The sequence below is a fragment of the Oncorhynchus keta genome, chromosome 34 (assembly GCF_023373465.1).
Source record: "Oncorhynchus keta strain PuntledgeMale-10-30-2019 chromosome 34, Oket_V2, whole genome shotgun sequence".
NCBI lineage: Eukaryota > Metazoa > Chordata > Actinopteri > Salmoniformes > Salmonidae > Oncorhynchus > Oncorhynchus keta.
In genome coordinates this window covers 57,633,215-57,658,495 of record NC_068454.1, presented here as the reverse complement: position 1 = coordinate 57,658,495, position 25,281 = coordinate 57,633,215, and the positions used below count along the sequence as shown (strand labels likewise).

At 42.3% G+C, this 25,281-nt stretch overlaps 1 protein-coding gene across 9 annotated transcripts in view; it reads left to right on the top strand.

Annotated features, from left to right (window-relative positions):
• Positions 1 to 14,839, top strand: part of LOC118367356 (mitogen-activated protein kinase kinase kinase 5-like) — a 45,809-nt gene extending 30,970 nt beyond the window's left edge. Inside the window, exons 19-35 of one of the 9 annotated variants that reach the window (XM_052494141.1) lie at positions 702 to 894; positions 1,493 to 1,652; positions 1,987 to 2,158; positions 2,701 to 2,886; positions 3,304 to 3,409; positions 3,619 to 3,862; positions 4,167 to 4,279; positions 5,051 to 5,148; positions 5,385 to 5,461; positions 5,730 to 6,572; positions 7,524 to 7,688; positions 7,735 to 7,998; positions 8,094 to 8,357; positions 8,494 to 8,724; positions 9,000 to 9,197; positions 9,249 to 9,413; positions 9,744 to 14,839. In XM_052494141.1, coding sequence (XP_052350101.1) covers positions 702 to 894; positions 1,493 to 1,652; positions 1,987 to 2,158; positions 2,701 to 2,886; positions 3,304 to 3,409; positions 3,619 to 3,862; positions 4,167 to 4,279; positions 5,051 to 5,148; positions 5,385 to 5,461; positions 5,730 to 5,838 — 1,458 coding nt within the window. In that variant the 3' untranslated portion in view covers positions 5,839 to 6,572; positions 7,524 to 7,688; positions 7,735 to 7,998; ... (3 more) ...; positions 9,249 to 9,413; positions 9,744 to 14,839. The remainder of the gene's footprint in view (positions 1 to 701; positions 895 to 1,492; positions 1,653 to 1,986; positions 2,159 to 2,700; positions 2,887 to 3,303; positions 3,410 to 3,618; positions 3,863 to 4,166; positions 4,280 to 5,050; positions 5,149 to 5,384; positions 5,462 to 5,729; positions 6,573 to 7,523; positions 7,689 to 7,734; positions 7,999 to 8,093; positions 8,358 to 8,493; positions 8,725 to 8,999; positions 9,198 to 9,248; positions 9,414 to 9,743) is intronic. The other 8 variants (XM_052494147.1, XM_052494146.1, XM_052494145.1 and 5 more) reach the window with 8 other exon arrangements.
• The last annotated feature ends 10,442 nt before the right edge of the window (positions 14,840 to 25,281 follow it).

The following is a 25,281-nucleotide window of genomic DNA, read 5'->3' as shown; positions in this document are numbered from 1 at the left end:
TTCTTGTTTATAAGTTCCTTTTATTTCTGTAGACAACTTGTCCCGGAGCGCTTGGTTAGTTTTCCATCAGTTCATTGAATATGCCAGCATCATTAACAGCTTGTGTAGTCGAAAATGAATTTATGATTGTATGCTATCCATTTGTTGTTTGTATGCTGTTCTTTGTATGCTATTTTAATATTTGATAATTAACCTATGATATTAGGCCACTCTTGACCATGATTACAGACACCTGTGTCTTTTTACACTATAAACGAGTCACCTCGCAGTGTTTGTGATTATACCCTGATGAAGACAGCTTGGCTGACGAAACGTTGGTAATTCAATTTTTGCATCTCAGCTCCTAGAGTGTGCGGCTCTTTTATTTACAAGTTTTCTACTCCGCTAGCCAGCACCTCGCTTAAATAGGTGTGCGTTTCTTCTTCTTCAAAACCTAAAGGTTTGACAATGAGCATGTTATTACATACTCAAGGTACTATACCTTGTTAGTACCTGGTGAATACTGGACAGTACAGAATTTTACCAGCTGAATCCAAGGTTGTGTTCAGAAAGCATCAAACTGAAGATATACTAAAACAGGGAGGGACTACCTGAACATGTTCAATAAGAAACTGTCAGTTTCCGTTGCAAAACGTTTTACCTTGCGTCCCCTACTGAACACAACCCTAAAGAGTATGTATTCTGTTGCCGTCTCCCTCTAGGTTGGTATGTTCAAGATCCACCCGGAGGTGCCGGAGTGTATGTCAGGTGAGGCCAAAGTCTGCATCATGAGCTGCTTCACACCGGACCCAGACAACAGGGCCACGGCCTCTGAGCTGCTCAAGGACTCCTTCCTCAAGACCACCTCCCGGCGGAAGGCCAAGCCAGAGCCTGAGACACTGCCTACGGATGCTGGTGAGTCATCATCATTGTTATCGTCATAATCATAGGTAGCTTTATTTTCATCGTCATAGTTAGCGTCATCATTTTTATAGTCATCATCAGTGCCAGAGTCTGGTTCCCTTTATTTTTTTGAGCAGTATATATATATAAAATCTCGCATGCCCTTTCTTGGCCACTTCTATCGATAGGTGTGGCCAAGAAAGGGCATGCAAGATTTTTATATATATATATATACTGCTCAAAAAAATAAAGGGAACACTTAAACAACACATTTATATTTATTATTTATATATTTATATTTATATATTTATATATTTAGATTATATATATATTTATATATTTATTATATTTATATATTTAGATTATATTTATATATTTATATATTTAGATTATAGATTATATATATTTATATATTTATTATAGATATATATATATTTAAAAAAAGTGATCCTAATTTCTATCACCACACTCATTATTTTCATAATTGTCTGAAATATTAATTATTATTGCCTTTTCTGTCTATAGTCTTCCTAATTCAGAAAGGCTATGCTCATCGCCATTCCGTCACCATTACTGGGGTAATGACTCTGCCCTGCTTTGTGTCCTGTAGGTGACAACTACCAGCGCAGTATGTCTGTCCCAGTATCTATACCTGTGACAGATACAGACACGATGGACCTGTCGTGCTCCTGGGACCTCCGGAGGACCATCTCCCCCCTCAGAGGAAAGGACATTAAAAAGAGCCCACCCAGCACCAGAGGCTTCCTGCCGTAGGTCAAAACATCCTATACCCTCTGGTTCCCCATTCGATTCCGTCCGATTTGTGAAACAACTTCATTGTAGATCATTGCCTTACTGTTAATGCAATCGATCATCTCAAGATAGACCATGTCTTTTTCTAAATTGTCTGAAAAATCCAACTGCTCCATGATGAGCTTCCACCATATTGTCTTATTTTCCAATCGCTGCAGACCGAGGGGAGGAGTAGAGGAGAGGTCAGATTTTCAAGCAATTGAGATGGAGCCCATGCTAAATATTGCTAAAGACCAGATTGTTTTATCTATGTGACATTGGTGTATCTCGTCTCCACCTTGTGGTGGCCAGGGTGTCAGAGGAGCCCAGTGCTGTGGACACGACGGCGAGTCCAGCCACGTCAGGGGAGAACCTGGGCCTGTTCCTATTGAGGAAGGACAGCGAGAGGAGGGCCACACTGCACAGGATCCTCACTGAGTACATCACCGACGTGGTGCACAACATCCAGAACACACTACCTCAGGTAGAGCGAGAGGTAGAGAGCGAGAGATCTTGGGCCGTATGTGTCAGAGTAGGTGTGCTGATCTAGGATCTGTTTGACCTTTTAGATCGTAATGAATAAGACCGGTTGGACCTGATTTTAGATCGGTACTTCTACTCTTTGACAATTTTTTTTATATGGGCCCAGAGAAGGATCTATCCCTAATACTGTCAACTCCTGATAAATGCAATGGCTTAGGATGGTTATGAGGGCATGCACTCAACCGATCGGAGCATGCATATATCCAGAGCAATTAAAGACGATAATATAATAATAATAAATGTCACTTAGCAGACTTTTAAGTATGGTTGGTCCCGGGAAAGTGAACCCACTACCCTGGTGTTACAAGCACCATGCTCTACCAACTGAGCTACACAGGGCCACAAGGCACTGAAACTGAGTTTACCCTTATCAGGGGTCTGCTGTTAGGTGTGAAAGAATGAGTGTTTATGTCTACATTTTACACTTGTAGGTTTCTTTGCCTATAATTATTTTAGAATGTTTCCTCTCTCCTTGCCTCTAAGCAAACAGACGTTGGGTCTGTGACCTCAGAGCACATCTCTGAGCTGATTGGCTGCCTGCGGGAGAACATCCGCTCTCCAGACAGAAGGCACCTGACCAGCAGATTGGTGAAGTTGCGCTCCACATTGCTTGCTACCGCAGTACCCCTCAAAAACCTGCGAGCTGTGCTCTTCAGCTTCCAGGATGCGGTAGGTCACTGGAGGTCACCGTTGTGTTCATTCGGGTATGCAACGGAAAATATTACAAAACATCTTATTGGAGTAGTCCCTCCCTGTTCTTTTTCATGTGGTACTTAATGAACATTACCCAGGAGTTGCATTGCCAGCCCTTGAAGACAGTAGCCCTGCCAGTTTCCATTTCTCCCTGGCACGTAAAAGATTGCTTACTGTCATGGATTGGCCATAGATTTCACACACGGTTCCTCAAGTATTAGACAGATAGTAATCACAAGGCCAGGGTGGACGTGGGATTGAACAGGGGGAGTCGTATATGTGTAAATAGCCAGGAGTTTTACCACAGGCTATGCATCACACCCAATAGTATTGTGCTAATCCGTTCTTCTCACTCCCTCGTGTGTGTGTGTGTGTGTGTGTGTGTGTGTGCAGGTGAAAAAGGTGTTGAGGCAGCAGCAGGTGAAACCTCACTGGATGTTTGCTCTGGATAACCTGCTGAGGCAGGCCGTGCAGGACGCCATCACTGTACTATTACCAGGTAAGAACCAGCAGAGTCAGGCCTAATTCCATCTCAACTTCTATCTGTTGTATTGGACATAGAAATTCCTCATAGAACTCCTGTTCAATTTCATGATATGACTCGGATTTGGAATTGAGTCCATCCCCACCATTCAAAGACTTCACCACCTCCCAAATCCCCGCCCACACGCACACTCTTGCTCACACACACACCTCAATGTCTTTCAGAGCTCAAGCTCCAGCTGCAGTCTTCCTTTGAGAAGGAGGAGAGTAGCCCAGAGGGAGGGCAGCGGCCCAGTGAGCTAGTAAAACTTTTGCCTGCAGTTTTCTCAGATGACCAGGTGGCCGCGCCAGCCGACACCGAGACCATAGAGGAGGTTTCAGAAAGCCCCTGCTTACCCAATGGCCTCCAGTACAACACTAACTGTCCCCTCAGTCAGGAACTGACAGATCTACGGCTAGAGACTCGCAGGTTCAGTGCCATTTACTTAGCTGTTTATATTACATTGCTTTATTGGCATGACAAAAAAAAATGTATTTGTATTTTCATGTGATTTCTTTATTCTAACTTTTAAACTGGGGTTTCCTTTCATTTCAACTTTAGCATAATGGGCTTTAAAATGTAAAGAAAATAGTCATTCCTACAGATTCAGTGAAAAGTGCCAGTACACCACCAAGTGCCAGCACACCACCAAGGATTACATTGCAACCAGTTACAATGGTTACAATGTACTGTTACTTCAGGCCTGGTCCATAATGACTAATTGTATTTTCAGACTGCTGACTCAGCTGAGTGAGAAAGAGCGGGAATACCAGGAGCTACTGAGGAACTCTGTCCAGAGGAGACAGGATCAGATCGACACTACCAGGAACACATCAGAACCCACAGGTAATGTTTTCAGATCCCACTCCGTCCCAAAGCAGTCTGACTGCTGCTAATGTCAGCCCATTTAAGGCTAGTGTGTTGGTAAACATTGTAAGTTTGGTTGAAGTACCTTAGTGAGCCAAATTCTGTCACTCTGCCACACCTTAGTATGTAGCAAGGCCGAGCACTCTTTGCCTAATAAATAATGAATATCGGGCGTTAAATCCTGTGTGTTTTTTGTGTACATGTAGACACTGGAGGTTGAAGCTTGTGGTATGACAGTGGGCCCACAAGTTACAGCCTGCCTACTCTAATGTTCCTAAAATGGAGAGATGGAATGCCATTGAGACAGTTTGTAGGCTTTGTGATTCACACCCTGTGTTTCTAGATCTCTCTCCACACCTCACCCTCAGACAGTGGATTTCTGCTCTACTGGTTTGAGTTTAAGGCGTGTAGCTCATTGCCGCTGAGATTCGAGACTTGGAATCAGATGTGTCAGTCATAATAATGATTAGAAACTGGCATCGGACAATGTTTGCCTGTTTTTGTTTATAAGACCCTATTTAACACTTCTGCTTTGTATCTGTCAGGTTTACTTCCTTTACCCATGTTAACGTATACTGTCGCGAATAGCTCCGACCGGGACTCAAAACCTCAGTCCATGTGACTGTCAGTCGAACACCTTAACCATACCTGAAAATCTGCATTTGAAATACTCACAATGTTCAGCTTAGTAGCATGATGGTGCAAACTGGTGACAAGATCATACCGACTTGTCTTCTCATCCTCCTGTAGATACAGAGTTGTCCCTGCAGATAAGTTTGAACCCAGAAGTCAAGTCCTTGGTTTGCTGGCTGAAGGCTATCCCAGTAGATCAGGACACCATAAACAAGGTAAGGAACTTCAAAAACGACTTTGTGATTTAATGATGTGGGATTGGTTATCAAAATATGGTGTGGCTATTGATTTTATGGGTAACTACATGCATGGAATAAACCATCTCATTGGTGAAAAGAGCCTTATTCACATTATAATGATATGACAAATCACAAAAGTCTATACGAAAAATCTGAAAATTGTTCTCACTGATGTTGCGCAAGTGGAATTCACGCTGTGCTTTTGTTTGTAGTTACTCTCTCACGAGTTCACCTTGGACTGTCTCCTCACCATGGCCTGCAGGGATGACTTGATGTACTGTGCCATAAGGTGAACTTCCTCCTCCAATCATGTTCGCACATCCTTAAAGCAGAAACAGGAAACTGATCTACGCTAATGAGGAAAACCCATTGATTTCTGTTTGGATGGTTATGTCGTTATTCAAAGGACTGTGAAAGTACTGTGAATCGCTGATATGTGTCAATGTGTGACTAGGGATCTGTGCAATAGGAGGGTGTATGGATGTGACACCCACACACACACACAAAGGGTCTGTATTGTAATGGTTGTATTTTTTACTGTTACTGTTTCTCCACAGAGGAGGGATGCTGTGTCGTGTCTGGGCGGCCATCACAACACAGAGGAAGTCACAGCTCAAATCTCAGCTCAGCACACACTCTGAAGAGGACGAGGACACCATTCTCTGATGGGTCATTACGTGTTCCACTAATAGGCTGGTCCTATAAACACAACATGGTACAAATTTACTGAGTCTGTGAATTTGTCTCATAGTTAAGATGCAGGAATTAGCGTGTGTGTCAGTGTGCGTGCGCATGTACGGTTTTCTGAGAACAAGATAATCATGTCATAAAAATTGGGACCTACCTTAGCATTTTCAAAGATGTTATATTGAAACTGAAATGGTTACAGAAAGATGGATGAACAGTCAAGGATATGTTTTTCTGTCATTTCTTATTGTGAATAACTGTACTTGTAAAACGGGTTCGGAGAAATCTGCAATCTGATTGGCTGAAATGGGGTTCTAAACCATTGACAATTCCCTGATATTCGGAGGATTGAGGGGGGATATTTAGGGCCAACAGCTGTCATATTTTTACCTCAATAGACACTCCGTGCCTCCAGGATACTTCACATTTATTTGTTATTTTGGTGTGTAGTATAAAACAAAATATACCTCTTTAATGTACACCATTTCTGAGCTCTTCGCAGGGCCCAGGACTTGAAGAAAAGTTATGTTATTGATGGTAAATATACACTTTTGTGAGAATGTGTTCTGGTTATTGGTCATTTAAATAAGTGGAAATAGTGGTGTCTGTAATAGGTGTATACCACATACTGGTGGTGTCTGTAATAGGTGTATACCACATACTGGTGGTGTCTGTAATAGGTGTATACCACATACTGGTGGTGTCTGTAATAGGTGTATACCACATACTGGTGGTGTCTGTAATACATTTACATTACATTTAAGTCATTTAGCAGACGCTCTTATCCAGAGCGACTTACAAATTGGTGCATTCACCTTGCTCTGACAGTTGGTGCTTAAAGCTGTGAGGAGATAAGTGTTTCCAGTTTCAGAGATTTTTGTATTCGTTCCAGTCATTGGCACAGAGAACTGGAAGGAGAGGCTGGTTTTGGGGGTGACTCTGCTGGAGCGTGTGCTACAGGTGGGAGATGCTATACCACAGCTGAGATAAGGGGGACTGGGGTCTTGTAGATGACATGGAGCTGGGTTTGGCGAATATGGTGTATACCAAAACGGATTGCACTGTGACTGCATCCAATTTGTTGAGTAGTGGTGTCTGTAATTGGTAGGTGTTTTACAAGGGTACCATGAGTGAAGGATGCTTTGTTGCGTGTATTCTAGATTAATCTTTGGATTGGAGATGTTTGATAAAGGAGAGTTTAGGTGTGATGTTGGACAGGCACATACTGGTTGAAGAGCATACATTTAGTTACTGTGTCTGTAATAATCACCCAAATGAAAGCTGACAGTATAATTCCAAAAACATGGATAGAGGACAATTGTCTGCTGATGGCGGACCTCGTTGAAGACCGAATGGTGTCCCAGGCAACAGTGTTTTAACGGAGTGGGTCGGGGGAATGGACAACACCTCCTGAATTTCAAAAGGGGCAGGATACCACATACTGGGTGGCGGTGTCTGTATGTTCCCGGGACTTTTCTTCTCTGTTTTCTCTTCCCATTTGTCTGTGTAAATGGTGGCGTTTGATTTCCACAGAAAGTGTTGTTATACAAGGAAGTAAAAGAGGTTTGTGAAGCTGGTTAGGTGTCTGTAATATGGTGTATACCACATACTGGCGGTGTCTGTAATAGGTGTATACCACATACTGGTGGTGGTGTCTGTAATAGGTGTATACCACATACTGGCGGTGTCTGTAATAGGTGTATACCACATACTGGTGGTGTCTGTAATAGGTGTATACCACATACTGGCGGTGTCTGTAATAGGTGTATACCACATACTGGTGGTGTCTGTAATAGGTGTATACCACATACTGGCGGTGTCTGTAATAGGTGTATACCACATACTGGCTGTGTCTGTAATAGGTGTCTGTAATAGGTGTATACCACATACTGGCGGTGTCTGTAATAGGTGTATACCACATACTGGTGGTGTCTGTAATAGGTGTATACCACATACTGGCGGTGTCTGTAATAGGTGTATACCACATACTGGCGGTGTCTGTAATAGGTGTATACCACATACTGGTGGTGTCTGTAATAGGTGTATACCACATACTGGCGGTGTCTGTAATAGGTGTATACCACATACTGGCGGTGTCTGTAATAGGTGTATACCACATACTGGCGGTGTCTGTAATAGGTGTATACCACATACTGGCGGTGTCTGTAATAGGGCGGTGTAATAGGTGTATACCACATACTGGCGGTGTCTGTAATAGGTGTATACCACAATAGGTGTATACCACATACTGGCGGTGTCTGTAATAGGTGTATACCACATACTGGCGGTGTCTGTAATAGGTGTATACCACATACTGGCGGTGTCTGTAATAGGTGTATACCACATACTGGCGGTGTCTGTAATAGGTGTATACCACATACTGGCGGTGTCTGTAATAGGTGTATACCACATACTGGCGGTGTCTGTAATAGGTGTATACCACATACTGGCGGTGTCTGTAATAGGTGTATACCACATACTGGCGGTGTCTGTAATAGGTGTATACCACATACTGGCGGTGTCTGTGTATACCACATACTGGCGGTGTCTGTAATAGGTGGTGTCTGTATACCACATACTGGCGGTGTCTGTAATAGGTGTATACCACATACATACTGGCGGTGTCTGTAATAGGTGTATACCACATACTGGCGGTGTCTGTAATAGGTGTATACCACATACTGGCGGTGTCTGTAATAGGTGTATACCACATACTGGCGGTGTCTGTAATAGGTGTATACCACATACTGGTGGTGTCTGTAATAGGTGTATACCACATACTGGTGGTGTCTGTAATAGGTGTATACCACATACTGGCGGTGTCTGTAATAGGTGTATACCACATACTGGCGGTGTCTGTAATAGGTGTATACCACATACTGGCGGTGTCTGTAATGTAGGTGTATACCACATACTGGCGGTGTCTGTAATAGGTGTGTCTGTAATACCACATACTGGCGGTGTCTGTAATAGGTGTATACCACATACTGGCGGTGTCTGTAATAGGTGTATACCACATACTGGCGGTGTCTGTAATAGTGTATACCACATACTGGCGGTGTCTGTAATAGGTGTATACCACATACTGGCGGTGTCTGTAATAGGTGTATACCACATACTACTGGCGGTGTCTGTAATAGGTGTATACCACATACTGGCGGTGTCTGTAATAGGTGTATACCACATACTGGCGGTGTCTGTAATAGGTGTATACCACATACTGGCGGTGTCTGTAATAGGTGTATACCACATACTGGTGGTGTCTGTAATAGGTGTATACCACATACTGGCGGTGTCTGTAATAGGTGTATACCACATACTGGCGGTGTCTGTAATAGGTGTATACCACATACTGGCGGTGTCTGTATACTGGGCGGTGTCTGTAATAGGTGTATACCACATACTGGCGGTGTCTGTAATAGGTGTATACCACATACTGGTGGTGTCTGTAATAGGTGTATACCACATACTGGTGGTGTCTGTAATAGGTGTATACCACATACTGGTGGTGTCTGTAATAGGTGTATACCACATACTGGCGGTGTCTGTAATAGGTGTATACCACATACTGGTGGTGTCTGTAATAGGTGTATACCACATACTGGTGGTGTCTGTAATAGGTGTATACCACATACTGGTGGTGTCTGTAATAGGTGTATACCACATACTGGCGGTGTCTGTAATAGGTGTATACCACATACTGGTGGTGTCTGTAATAGGTGTATACCACATACTGGTGGTGTCTGTAATAGGTGTATACCACATACTGGTGGTGTCTGTAATAGGTGTATACCACATACTGGCGGTGTCTGTAATGGGTGTATACCACATACTGGTGGTGTCTGTAATAGGTGTATACCATATACTGGCGGTGTCTGTAATAGGTGTATACCACATACTGGCGGTGTCTGTAATAGGTGTATATGGGTCTTTCGATAAAGAAAGGGGCCAATGTTCATGTTAAAAATGTCATATGTTTAAATATGATTTTTCTCTGTTTCACATTTGTAGTTACAGGAATAAAAGTCTTGGTAGTCATAATTACTAACGCCACCTAGCAACAACAAAACATCTACATGTCATTCAAAATGTCACATGAAACATGGACACTGCATGTTTCTTTGTCATGCCTAGTAGCCAGGTCTGTTTGTGCTTTAGTCAACTTCTCTATAATGTATAGCCCTGCTTAAAATTCCTGATTTCGTGGTATCCAATTGTCTTATCACTGCAACTCCCGTATAGACTCGGAAGAGTATATATATATGCTAAATGGCATATATATATATATATATATATAAGAGGCTAAGGTCGAGAGCCGTGCGTCCTCCGAAACAAAACCCAACCAAGCCGCACTGCTTCTTGACACAATGCCCGCTTAACCCGGAAGCCAGCCGCACCAACGTTTCGGAGGAAACACCGTACACCTGGTGACCTTGTCAGCGTGCACTGCGCCCGGCCCTCCACAGGAGTCGCTAGTGTGCGATGGGACAAGGACATCCCTTCCGGCCAAACCCTCCTCTCACCCGGACGACACTGGGCCAATTGTGCGCCGCCCCATTGGTCTCCCGGTCGCGGCCGGCTGCAACAGAGCCTGGACTAGAACCTAGAATCTCTAGCGACACAGCTATTACTGCGATGCAGTGCCTTAGACCACTGCACCACTCGGGAGGCCCAAAAGTCATTTGAAATGTTTTTTTATTATTTTTATTTTAAAACGAAACAATTGACCGTTTTCACATTCCCGATTGCTCCATTTTAACTCTGGAAAACAAACGATCAAAACGTACGCGGACTGTATTCTTATCTCAGGAATCCTGACTTAATGTTGTCCACGGAGTAGGCTAATTATCTTGACTGCCGTAACAACATGGACACAGACATGTTCTGTCACTCCTCGAGATCAACAGTAATTCCTGCACTTTGGCTGTTGTTCAATCACATGCGATATAACAGGAGCTCTTTATCGCTTGACTGTCGTTCAACAAAACACATCCTGAATCGGATGATGTAGCGCGATAATGTCCCCCTCATACTAAACAGCTAGACATCAAATGCGCAACAAACGACTATTATGCATACAGTGGGAAGACAAAGTATGTGAACCCTTTGGAATGATCTGGATTTAGATCTGAGCTTCATCTAGGTCACAACAGACAATCACAAGCTGCTTAAACTAATAACACACAAATTATTATACTTTTCTTCTCTATATTGAAAGCATCATTTAAACATTCACAGTGTAGGTTGGGGAAAAATAATGACTTCTCCAAAAGCTAATTGGAGTCAGGTGTCAGCTAACCTGGAGTATAATCATTGAGACAAGATTGGAGATGTTGGTTAGAGTTCCCTGCCCTGTTAAAAAAACACTCACAAAATTTGAGTTTGCTATTCACAAGAAGCATTGCCTGATGTGAACCATGCCTCAAACAAGAGATCTCAGAAGACCCAAGATTAAGAATTGTTGACTTACTTTTGTAACCCTTTCCAGCTTTATGTATCTCTAAAAGCCATGATGTTCATCAGTCCACGGTAAGACAAATTGTCTATAAATGTAGAAAGTTCAGCACTGTTGCTACTCTCCGTAGGAGTGGCCGTCCTGCAAAGATGACTGCAAGAGCACAGTGCAGAATGCTCAATGAGGTTAAGAAGAATCCTAGTATCAGCTAAAGACTTACATAAATCTCTGTTGATGAGTCTACAATAAGTAAGACCCTAAACAAGAATGGTGTTCATAGGAGGACACCACGGAAGAAGCCACTGCTGTCTAAAAAAAATCATTTCTGCACATCTGAAGTTCGCAAAAGAGCATCTGGATGTTCCACAGTGCTACTGGCAAACTATTCTGTGGACAGATGAAACTAAAGTTGTGTTGTTTGAAAGGAACACACAACCCTATGTGTGGAGAAAAAAAGGCACAACACACCAACATCAAAACCTCATCTCAACTGTAAAGTATGGTGGAGGGAGCATCATGGTTTGGGGCTGCTTTGATCCCTCAGATCCTGGACAGCTTGCTATCATCGCCGGAAAAATTAATTCCCAAGTTTATTAACACATTTTGCAGGAGAATGTAAGGCTATCTGTCCGCCAATTGAAGCTCAACAGAAGTTGGGTGATGCAGCAGGACCCAAAACACAGAAGGAAATCAACAACAGAATGGCTTCAAAATAAGAAAATACACCTTCTGGAGTGGCCCAGTTAGAGTCCTGACCTCAGCCCGATTGAGATGCTGTGGCATGACCTCGAGAGTAGTTCACACCAGACATCCCCAAGAATATTGCTGAACTGAAACAGTTTTGTAAAGAGGAATGTTCTAAAATTCCCTCCTGACCATGTGCAGGTCTGATCCGCAACTACAGGGAAGCGTTTGGTTGAGGTTATTGCTGCTGCGGAGGAGGATCAACCAGTTACTAAATCCAAGGGTTCACATACTTTTCCCGCCCCGTACTGTGAATGTTTGCGCGGTGTGTTCAATAAAGACACGGGAACGTACAATTGTGTTGTTAGTTTAAGCAGACTGTTTGTCTATTGTTGTGACCTAGATGAAGATCAGATCAAATTGTATGACCAATTTATGCAGAAGTCCAGGTCTTGCAAAGGGTTCACATTTCTTTTTTGTGCCTCTGTAATTATGTTAAAGTTACTCTTTCTGTTAAATGCATTTGATTTCGCAATCGCATGCATTATTTTCGACGTGTGTGTGTGTGTGTGTGTGTGTGTGTGTGTGTGTGTGTGTGTGTGCCCATCAAAGCTGTTTTCACACTAACACAGGGAGGTACAACATGTTACGAGGTTACAGTGCACTTCTGAGATCCCCCCATACAAAAAAAAGTGTCCGACAGCAATGTCCAGGAGTTTTACAGACTCAAGTTCAATGTGTAATTAATTTGTTAAACGCTTAGTATATCATATAACAACAAACAGTATTATAAATGTAAGGAAAGAAAGCTTGTTTTATCACAATTTTTTTTTTTTAATCTATGAACAATTCCAAATATGACAAAAGGTTTAAACAGGTTTTGATTCTACTCATGAATTATACTGAACAGTTCATGTAAGGGATTCTGTCCATTTTAAATCAATGAATTAGGCCCTAATCTATGGATTTCACATGACTGGGAATACAGATACCTTGTGTATCTGTTGGTCACAGATACTTTTTAAAAAAGGTAGGGGTGTGGATCAGAAAACCAGTCAGTATTTGGTGTGACCATCATTTGACTCATGCAGCGAGACACATCTCTTTTGCATAGAGTTGATCAGACTGTTGATTGTGGCCTGTGGAAAGTTGTTCCACTCTTCAATGGCTGTGTGAAGTTGCTAGATATTGGTGGGAACTGGGACATGCTGTCGTAAACATCAACCCCCGAGCATCCCAAACTTGCTCAATGGGTGAGTATGCAGGCCATAGAAGAACAAAGACATTTTCAGCTTCCAGTAATTGTGTATCCTTATCCACACGGGGCGGGGCATTATTATGCTGAAACATGGTGATGGCGGCAGATGAATGGTACGACATTGGGCCTCAGGATCTCATCACGGTATCTCTGAGCATTCAAATTGCCATCGATAAAATGTCAGTAGCTTATGTCTGCCCGTACCATAACCCCACTGCCATCATGTGGCACTCTGTTCACGATGTTTACATCAGCAAACCACTTGCCCACACGCTACACACGCTGTCTGCCATCAAACCGGGATTCATCCGTGAAGAGTACACTTCTCCAGCGTGCCAATTGCCATCGAAGGTGAGCATTTGCCAACTGAAGTCGGTTACGACACCAAACAGCAGTCAGGTCAAGACCCTGGTGAAGACGACGAGCATGCAGATGAGCTTCCCTGAGACGGTTTCTTCGGTTGTGCAAACCCACAGTCTTCGTCATGGGGCCAACACTACATGTGTTTTATATATTTGTTCAGTATAGATTGATAGGTAGCTCCCGTGATGTGATCACTTCCATATTCTATGACGTGGCTCATGTGTTACCATGGTTCCATCACATAATGCCATGACAGTTAATACTGTCGGTACCGTTGGCACCAGGCAGGATGGGTCCATGGACTCCGGACGACCCCAGGAGCCCGGATGTTTCTGAGATACTGGAACCGGCTCACCTGGCACCGGGGGTCATACCATGCTCAGTCTCTTAGGTCACTAGTTTTGCCCATTTCTAACGTTCAAACGAACAGTAAGTGAATGCCTCAATGCCCGTCTGCCTGCTTTATATAGCAAGCCATGGCCACGTTACTCACTGTCTGTAGGAGCAAACTATTTTTGTGAACGGGGTGGTGTACCTAATCAACTATCCACTGATTTTAAGTTCCCTGTTTTATATCTTAATGTATTCACGTGAAGAAAAAGCTGAGTATTATTCATGACTGTGTAACATCTCCAAACAGTCACTGATACCCTAGTTTATAGAAAGACCCAAATGCTGTCATAAGCTGAAAGATCAATAGAAGGAAAGAGGATCACATTTGTGTACATGTGAGTGTACACACGCCCCTGCTCACTCAATCTCATACACACACACACACACAGTCTGGTGGAAGAGGTGAATCAGTGGTGCCCACACTGTAAAATTCCACACATGCTTCCCCATCTGTTATTATACTGTTGACATCACCTTGGAGACAAGTGTTTGGGCCTTCCTGTTATCCCAGGCCATATGGCTACCCACTGTGTGTGTGTGTGTGTTTCATCCATTTAGTTGTGTAATTATTCCCCAGTATTCTCAATGGTCCTATATGCAATTGGTGAGATGGGACAATGAAGTCAATTATTTTCATAACTGCAATAAGTGATGGATATATTAGAGGGCTTAGTGAAGTGTAAGTCTACTCAAACACTGAGTCATAAGGGATATTCAAATCATTTAGGGATTGGGCTTGGTTCACTTTAATGTATGAATAATACCCACAAAGGCATATCAGTATTGTCTGTTTTTTATTTAGATAAATGTTTATTTCCTCTCCTTTCTATTTATTCTCTATATGAGTGTTTTTACCCTTTTTGCTATTGCATGTAGCATATCAGGGCACATGGGTACATGATTTAAAAACACAATTAGTTACGAATAGATAATTGTACATTTACATGATGCTAAATGAGACAACCACATATCACAGGCATAGTAAGTACACCTTTCCTCAATTAAGTAATTGTCAGCAAAGTCAGAGCTAGAAAGGGGGGAAGTCAAGTTCAAGTGTAGGAAGGAAGTCGATTCTCTTTGAAGAGGTAGGTTTTAGGTGCTTTCGAAAGATGGGCAGGGACTCCGCTGTCCTCGCTGTTGGATTCCAATACTTGTTCTTGCCTTCGGCAAACACATCTAATGAGGCTATTCTAATTAGGCTATTCTCAAACCCAATAAGCACTGATTTTTTTTTTTACAATGTCACCTAATAGTGTTCTGCAGATGAGGACTGCACAGAGTATATTTGAGAAGTTATTGCACAATTAAAATGTGTGCCTCTGTTCTCTGATAGGTCCAGGTCAATAGTGTCTCTATGGTTTGTTGCTAGGGTTTACATCTTCTAGTCCCTTCTAGAGCAATCGCTCCAAGTCCTCCTTCCACCAGGAGATACTGATGTGGCCTTCTGCTTTCCCTTTCTCAGACCCATTGCGAGTCTGACACCCACTTCATATTCACATACAAGGCCAGGCCAGCTCAGGGTGTTCTAAGCCACTCTCCAAGATCTGCCAAGGAGTAGTCAATCTCTTCATGCAAGCGATAGCTAAACATGTGGCAGACACACTGTCTCAGACAGCTGGGCTGCTAATTCCTGATGCCGAGCTGTAAAGAAACTGTTTATTGCACTAACCAAGTTCTCAAAAAGATTCCCAAGGAGAATAAATCTGATCCCAACCCAAGTGACCAGCCCAGTGGTTCCAGGGATGAGGCTGTTGCCGATCCCAGTCTACCCACAGCCAAACCAGGTACAAAAAAAGAAGGGCAAGAAAATGTCCTTTCTTCAAAAGATTTGGAAGATCAGCATCAAAAAGAAGATGGAGCGTCTTTAGGAAATGGCATACATTTCCTTTGATTATCTGGAATTAGTTCATATTTAGGATAGTGGCAAGGCCCCCAAAATATTGACATACCCCTACCCGAGGTATAACAAACACAACCATATGGTTGTATAAAAATATTTTAGTGCAAAAGTGGTTAAATTGATAAATATTGCGACACAACCCCTTAACTCAACAAGTGCTAAATAATGTAGCCCAATATTGCAATCTCTGATATTGCTCAAATTTGGGATACAGGTAGTCAGCTGTCTGCCCTACATACACAAACAAACATCATTAGGGTTTTTCCATGCATCTTGGAAATATAGACCTGTAAACACACAGATACTATAGCAGAAATATCTGTATGGTGCTGCCTGAAAAGAAAGGAATACAGTTACATGTTTTCTCATGTTGTTGTGGCTATTGTAATTGGCTCTAAGGAATACAAGTGGGCTCAGACATCGAAATTAAATATTTTGGAGTCCAAGGTTCCTTAAAGGTTTTTGTATTTTTAGCCCCTACTCTTGCAATTAATAATAATCACAGATGATCTTTATATTTTGGCTTCCAAAATCCAATATGGCTGCCATAATTTGAGTTAAGTCAAATCACCTGTAAATATGCATTTTGTAAATGAGGCATTTTTTCAGAATTGTGTACAACAGTCATGCCTATAAAGACTGTGAATACATTTGATTCTGAATCCAATACAGCCAACGGGATTACACTCCAACACCTTCGCCTGCATATAGTAGCCCTTGTTCATTTTCTATTGTGTTTTTCTGTCTTTTAAAATGGTTTCATACAGCTATTGGTATATCTAGGACTATGAGTGGTACTGCCATGCCTCTGTTGAGTTTGAGTAGCCGAAGCCAGCTAGTTGTTCAATGTGTGTTCATATTTTAATCTCATTCACACACTTACAGCATATCAACAATGGGCAATTCCACAAACTATAATAACAAGCCTTTCACGACACAAGCACACAGTAGCGTAACCACGTTACAGGAAAGCAACCTGTAGTACAACAGTAGTGTATATGTACAACCCTCTTTTCCCCACTAAAACTAAGTATGCAAGGTTGATTCAAAGTCTGAGGCGACCAGGACATGAGTGAGTCCTCTAAGGGTGAGGAGACAAAGTAGCCAGTGGTGGTTGTAGTTCTGGGGCCTGACCGTCTTGCACAGTTAGCTGGTCATGCTGGGCAAGCTGCAGCGGCAAGGGTATTATCCTTCCTGTATGACACACAGGGTATTGGGGCTGTGGGGTGATCAGTTTCTATTTCTGTAGTTCGTTATAGCCAGTCAGCAGATGCACCTTGCATACCAAAGAGACCCATTGGGGCGGCAGCGTAGCCTAGTTGTTAGAGCGTTGGACTAGTAACCGGAAGGTTGCGAGTTCAAACCCCCGAGCTGACAAGGTACAAATCTGTCGTTCTGCCCCTGAACAGGCAGTTAACCCACTGTTCCCAGGCCGTCATTGAAAATAAGAATGTGTTCTTAACTGACTTGCCTGTTTAAATAAAGGTAAAATTAAATAAAAAAAATTGACTAACTAGAATGTTATCCAAGCCGGAATGATGCCGAGGACACTCCAGAGATGGAATGGTTGGTTGTCTGGTTGTGAAGGAACTCTGTGAAAGGGCTGTCACAACAGACTTGCCTTTAGATCTTTCCAATGCCTAATTGGCCTGTGGGTCGAGGTTTTTATGTTGAATGTGGCAAAAAGTCCTGCAGGTCACGTTCTACATATGATGATTGTCGTGGAAATTTCCTCTATTTACCAAATCATGGGAGCAAACCACACACACACACGTCAGAGTTAGTTATAAAAGTCCATCTTTAATTATATGAGCTCTTATCACAATCCTGTGACTCTCAGATAAATTCAGTGTCTCCCCAGTGAATTCTCTGAGAGTCCCCTTACAATGCAACTGAGTTGCTTTAATAGCAAAGACACCCATAGTCAGACAGCATAGACATAATTCATCGTTCAGCTTTGTCTCCTTTCCCAAAACCCCAGAACCATAAACCAATCCTCCAAATCAACAGGCATATATCAAATTGTCATTTAGATACAACCACTCTAAATACAAACTCCTGGACAAATTCACGGATAGGTGAGTGACCCTACAGGTCAACAAAGAGGGAGCATAGAATGATTCCAGACACTGCAACCCCTCCTTTCCCCACTGGGAAAGTTAGGGAGTATAAGATATGTTTACACATGATGACACTTTGACCTCTCCCCTCTCACGTGGCCCATGCAACTTAGTTTTGACATAGAACAGATAACTGCAACCTCGCCACAGAATTACACAAAAATACCATTCTGATGGGAAGTAACTTACACACATTTGATGAATATTAAACATCTTACAAATGTTACCAACATATTCTGATAATTCTACGACATGATATGAACTGTGGGTGGTTGGCTCGCCCAGAAGATGTGGAGAGTGACCGAACTGGTGAGAGTGACCTCAGGTTACTTCGAGGTTAGTTAGAGTGTAGCTAGGTCAAAGACTATGACCTGAGAACCATTGGTTGTGAGGGACATAGCACAGCTCCACACATGTATACATTTGAAGATGGGCTTTGATGGACAGTAAAATGGTTGCAGAGGAGGTGGAGCTGATCAAGCATGGTTACCAAAGACCACTATCTCACTGTCAATCCCCAGCCACCATAAACTATCACATACAGCAGGTTTTACCTCTTGTTTGTCCTTATAATAATATTGGGATTACTGCACAGTTTCCCATACCAATGTATGAGTCACCCCAGCATAAAACAGCCAGGATGGTGGACATGATTGTCTGGCAAAACCAATGTGCCAGCTCAACACAAACAAGATGAGTGCACCAGAACATTCAAATATGCATCACAATTGCAGTGAGCCAGCAGACGGTCATGTTGGATTCAGGCAGACGTATTGGACAAGCAATGAATCAAAGCTAACTTCTAAATGATAAGGAGGTGACTTATTAAGAGTTAACAATACTGGAGGGACAAGTTATACCACAGTGGGGGCAAGTTGTAGAGCTAGGGAGAGGGTGTCAGGGTTGGAATCTCTTTCCATTCGTTGGAGCCTCCCAGTTGCCTCATTGACTCTCAAAGAGGCTTGTCACTTGGAATACCTGGTGTTGCCATGCCAAGCAGTCTGCTGTCTTTTTATATATCCAGACCAAGGTGTTTGAGTGTTTATGGTGGGCATATTGGATTCCTAACATAAACTACATGGCCAAAAGTATGTGGACAAGCCTTCAAATTAGTAGATTCAGGCTATTTCAGCCACACCCGTTGCTAACGTGTATTAAATTGAGCACACAGCCATGCAATCTATATAGACAAACATTAGCAGTAGAATGGCCTGTACTGAAGAGCTCAGTGACTTTCAATGTGACACAGTCATAGGATGCCACCTTTCCAACAAGTCAGTTGGTAAAATGTCTGCCCTGCTAGACCTTCCCCGGTCAACTGTAGGTGCTGTTATTGTGAAGTGGAAACATCTAGGAGCAACAATGGCTCTGCCGCGAAGTGGTATGTTAAAAATCATGTTCTCGGTTGCAACACTCCCTACTGAGTTCCAAACGACCTCTGGAAGCAACGTCAGCACAAGAACTGTTCGCCGGGAGCTTCATGAAATGGGTTTCCATGGCCGAGCAACCACACACAAGCCTAAGATCACCATGTGCAATGCAAAGCATCGGGTGGAGTAGTGTGAAGCTCGGAGCCATTTGACTCTGGAGCAGAGGAAACACATTCTCTGTAGTGATTAATCCCACTTACCATCTAGCAGTCTGACGGACAAATCTGGGTTTGGGGGATGCACAAATGTATAGTGCCATCTGTAAAGTTTGGTTGAGGAGGAATAATGAAACTCTTTGTCACCAAAACTTTTACATCAATAAAAGGCAAACATTGGAACACTATTCCTGACATCCAAATGTTAAGAATGGTCTGTGGGGATCTAAAGGATAAACATGCCATATTGTTTATTATTTTGTGATGCCATTAAGGATGGTACTACAAAGTCACTGTCTGAAACTGTACGCATTCTATGTATAAACTTTACATCTAAGTGTTGTATAAATATATGATTAAATATGAGAATACTTTTGTGAAGATAGCAATGTGATTTTAGCCTTCTAAATGAGAATTGTTTTTCATATAAACTTACATCCAGTCAGTCCCCACGCCCAATTTAGCACAGACATTGTGTCGGCATGATGGAGCGCCCCCTTTTTACCCGAGGATAAAACCTTGGTAACAAAATTTACATTAGACCAGTTGATGTACAGTGCGACCAATCGGACGGACGGTGTAAGCCGAACATCACAAATTGTTAAACCTACAAGACCAGAAAGCGTGCAGTGGTGGCTGCACCTTGTACCCCCCAAAAATTAATTTTGATGTCTGAGCCCACTGGTTTTCCTTCGAGTCGATTACAATAGCCACAATATTTTAAAAAAAACATGTAACTGTATGTATTTTTGTCAGGCAGGACCACACAGCACTGAATGAGATGAAATTTGACTTGGAAAGTTGTGTATTGAACAAAAAAGTTCATCATAAATATTCATAGTTGATACTTCCTCTTATGGTATCTGTGCATACAGTTCTATATTTCCAAAATTCTTTAAGATATCCTAATGCTGTTTGTAGGGCAGACAATATTCTGTTTTCAACTTGCTATGACACCACAGACTGCACAAGAGGTGAATTCTGCCTCCTGTTCTTCCCGAGAAGGAGAAGAACAAGCAGCCCTTATTCGTGAGAGTATTTTGTACCATGACCAGAGCCCTGAACTGATAGCAGAACACCTCACTAGACTTGTGAGTATCAGCACTGATCTCTCTCTGTGGCAATATACTGTACATTGGTTAAATGTACAGGGGCGGCAGGTAGCCTCGTGGTTAGAGTGTTGGACTAGTAACTGAAAGGTTGGAAGATCGAATCTCCGAGCTGACAAGGTAAAAATCTGTCGTTCTGCCCCCGAACAAGGCAGTTAACCCACTGTTCCTAGGCCGTCATTGAAAATAGGAATTTGTTCTTAACTGACTTGCCTAGTTAAATAAAGGTAAAATATAGTTTTTTATAAAAATAAACAGTAAATCAAACCAGGTGTTCGCTGCTGTGTCCTTGGACCAAGTTGTCAGCAGGCAAACTTTGTCTGCTACTTTCCAATATTAATTTCAGTAAAACCTTTCATAGTGTGTTTAAAGACTTGTTATAAGCATGAATAATCCCTTTATAATGTCTTATCATCTTAGGGGACTGCAGCTGTCATCTCAAAGGCATTCCTCATAGGATACTTGAATGCAAAGTTAGAAGAAGCCCTTGAGTCGCTGCTGGAGCAGGCTTTGTACCTCAGTGGTATTATTAAGCATGTCCATCTAATGGGATAAAACATGGTTTGTTGTCGTCAGAAGTCATTCCTGTAGGATTGTAATTGGAATTATCTTGAGTTTCATTGTGTAACATGATTGCGTCCAATCTGATGTGGGACAGAACTAATTTACAGAAAAGCGGATAGGAAATTGAATTTAAGATGGTTGTTTGATAGTGGGTCCTTTTCAAAGGTTTTTATTTACTCTGAGTGACGAAACATTCTGTAAACTAATTTTAGCAGCCAACACTGCACCAGTGGTTGTTGGACAGGCCCAATTGACTGTCTGTATCTACTGAAAACAGAATACTAGGCCTACAGCGTTCTTCTTGCTCTCATATTTGATACAGTATTTATTCCATTAATAGGTTCAAGGACAGTACTGAGTTTATAGGTAAAGTAAGGGCAACGGTTAGCTCTATTTCCATTGCTTATAACCTACAGCTCTTATCACTCCTCAAGCCTCTTCTCTCCTCCCCTTCCCCCTCTGCAGTGCTGGCTGGAAGGTGGGGCTAATCCATTGATAGGCGAATAATGAGAATCTCTAACAAAGGGATTGCAATGGGGATTGGGATCTCTTTAAGAGTCCGGTCTAAACCACTGGAGACTAACCTGGGGGGGGGGGGGGATTATCCCAAAATGGACTAATAGTATAAAAGTGGAGAGTATTCTGTACTCTGTATTTGAAAGACTGCACCCACTTCAGTACATACCCCTCATGGGTCATATTGGGGGGCACAGCTGGTAAATAACCAACTCATCTGCCAAATCATACTGCAAACAACAGACCATTTTCAAAATCACTAACATTGCTTCTACTGAGATCTTGTGTGTATGTGGTGCACACCAGGTCAGGGACATCATCCTCATGATTTTCACTCCTAATGAGATCGTATCCCAAGGTGGAAGCGGTCCTAATACGGACACCATATTCCACACACATGCACAGACTCTTATCTTCTGAGTGTGTACGCTATAACTGTGTAGCGGGGGCATATGGCAGGCAGCGTGTGCGCTCACTCCTTACAGTGTCGTCATTCCCTTTACGATGATAAGAATGTGATTACTCCCATGGTTGAGGGACCTTGGCCCGTATTTCAGTTAGTTGACTGAGTCTCGCAGCGGACAGTTAACAGGGAATGGGACTTTTTAATGACCATGTTGGTGGCAATGGCATGATATATGGACAGTGATGAGAGAGAATGAATTGCTGTTACAGACGTTGCCATTTGAAAATGTGTTCATCTGCCAGCTGTCCAAATGTACCCATTGTGTGTGTGTGTGTGTGTGTGTGTGTGTGTGTGTGTGTGTGTGTGTGTGTGTGTGTGTGTGTGTGATGGTGATGGTAATGGGAAATGGGGAGTCACAGTCACCGGGGCTTGACCTTTTGACCTTTCCCCTTAGTTATCTCAACCTGCTGTGCCTGTGTGATACTTTGACAGTTGTCCGCCCATATGACATCTCATCAATACATTTTTGGGGGGCTTAGTGACCTAAGCCCAACAGTTGGCCGCAGACGGAAAAGCAAATGTGAGCATTCCTACCTAATAGCTCAGTCTATAAACCCAGTGCACCATGCTTCCTTGTCTCTTTATGTTTTAATGAAAATTATGCACATTCATCAATTCCTTAAAAAACATTTTGTCTTTCCTAACATGAATCTGTCCATCTCTTGATCATCCTTGTAGATGAAAAGCACTGATATACTCCCGTTCCAATAAAACGATTTGTTCAGAGCGTATACACGCAGCTACATTTCTTGACGCACAACAATTCATAAATGTGCTGACCAATGGAGGTTCAGGAATACTCTATCAGGGACAGTAAGAGAGGAGGGACAATCCAAACCCTCAGCTGCGACCAGAGGTCAAAGGAAGGAGGTGCCATTATCTCATTTACTTTTCCCTCTCTCTGCCTCTTTCTCTCTCTCTCTCTTTCTCTCTGGTTTGTCATGGTAATGAAGTCACCGAGGGAGGCTCTTTAACCTGCTGCTGAGGGGGGTTGTGTGCATGTGAAGGGGGGGAGGGGGTCCGGTGAAATGCAGTCATATAAACATGGAGTGCATTGAAGCAGAAGAAGGATGGAGGGAAGAAGGGGGTAGAAAGTGGGTATGGCGTGGGACCCTGAGGTCAGGCAAGGTGGACTGAGTGCATGGAGCCATGCAGGACCACGTGTTGTCTGGTGTTCGCCTCCTGTACCCTGTTGTCCAACAGACAACACGTTCGGCGTCGCATTGTGTCACATTAGTCTGAACTGTGTAATTTTTTCCCACGTACGTACTGCTTTACTTAGTATGGTACACCCTTACCAAAACAAATGGCTTCTGGCAAACAAATTTACGGAAAACTCATATTTTCACATGCAAATTAGTTTTGCTGCAAACTGTTGGGGTAACTTGTGAACTTCTGGCAAACAATTTTGGGAAACTTGTGGCGAACATTTTGTTTCCTACGAACTCAGTATGAATGTGCAAATTAGATCAGGTTTTTCGTTACTGCGTGTTAAACAACATTGAAATATATGTACATAAACCGAATCACATAACTTTAAATTAACTTACTTAAAATTTTAAAAACTTAACATACTAAATATAGTAAATATACTGTATATATTTACTACAACATACATTTTATACAACTTGAAATCATTAGCATGATAATGAAGAAAATAGCAAAGACAAGTAAATGTAAACTACAACATTTACATGAGAGAAGTGTGAACACTTTGGGGATGTTGACCTTAGGATGTTTAAAGGGACAACTACAGAATGATTTACATGTGCCAAGTGATAATTGAGCAATAGATTAACCAATGGAAGTTTAAAAGAGAATTAACAAAATATGAATGATTCAACAACGAAAACTAAATCAAACCCATTTCAGAACTATTGTCTTTTATTTTATTTATTTATTTATTTTTATTTTACCCCTTTTTCTCCCCAATTTCATGGTATCCAATTGTTGTAGTAGCTACTATCTTCTCTCATCGCTACAACTCCCGTACAGGCTCGGGAGAGACGAAGGTTGAAAGTCATGCGTCCTCCGATACACGATCCAACCAAGCCGCACTGCTTGGAAGCCAGCCCGCCCGAGGAAACACCATGCACCTGGCCACCTTTGCTAGCGCACACTGCGCCCAGCCCGCCACAGGAGTCGCTGGTGCGCGATGAGACAAGGACACCCCTACCCAGGCGACGCTAGGCCAATGTTGCGTAATTAACAACTTCACCATGCTCAAAGGGATATTCAATGTATGCTTTTTTTATGTTTACCCATCTACCAATAGATATCTTTCTTTGCAAGGCATTGGAAATCCTCTCTGGTCTTCGTGGTTGAATCTGTGTTTGAAATTCACTACTCGACTGAGAGACCTTACAGATAATTGTATGTGTGGGGGTACAGAGATGAGGTAGTCGTTCAAATATCATGGTGAACACTATTAATAAGTCCATGCAACTTATTATGTGACTTGTTAAGCACATTTAAATATATATATATAAACTATTTTGACATTGTGGAGTATTGTGTGTAGGCCAGTCACACAAAGTTGCAATTTTATCCATTTTAAATTCAGGCTGTAATACAACAAAATGTGGAAAAGTTCAAGGGTTGTGAATACATTTCTGAAGGAACTGCACATTGCTAAGGTTGCTGTGTTCTAAGTTGGGAGTCATTTTACAGCTTGCATTGATGGTATCACGTTTCTATAACTGAATAATTAGATTACAAATAACTGATAGCAGTTTGTCGAAAAACTGATAGCAGTTTGCCAAAAAACAGAAATGTGTTTAGAAGAAATAAATGTACACAATATATAAAACCAGCTCCTCTTCCCATGACAGAGATCGATCATGTCGAAATCTAAAGTGGATAGCTTGCTGTGGCCCACCACATTCAACTTCTAGACAAACACACTGCTATAAAGAATGACTTCATTGCATATTTTTAACTGCATTATAATACCGATCTACTTAGTTCCGTAATGTGTCATCACATATGCGATATTTGAGGACCTGCAGT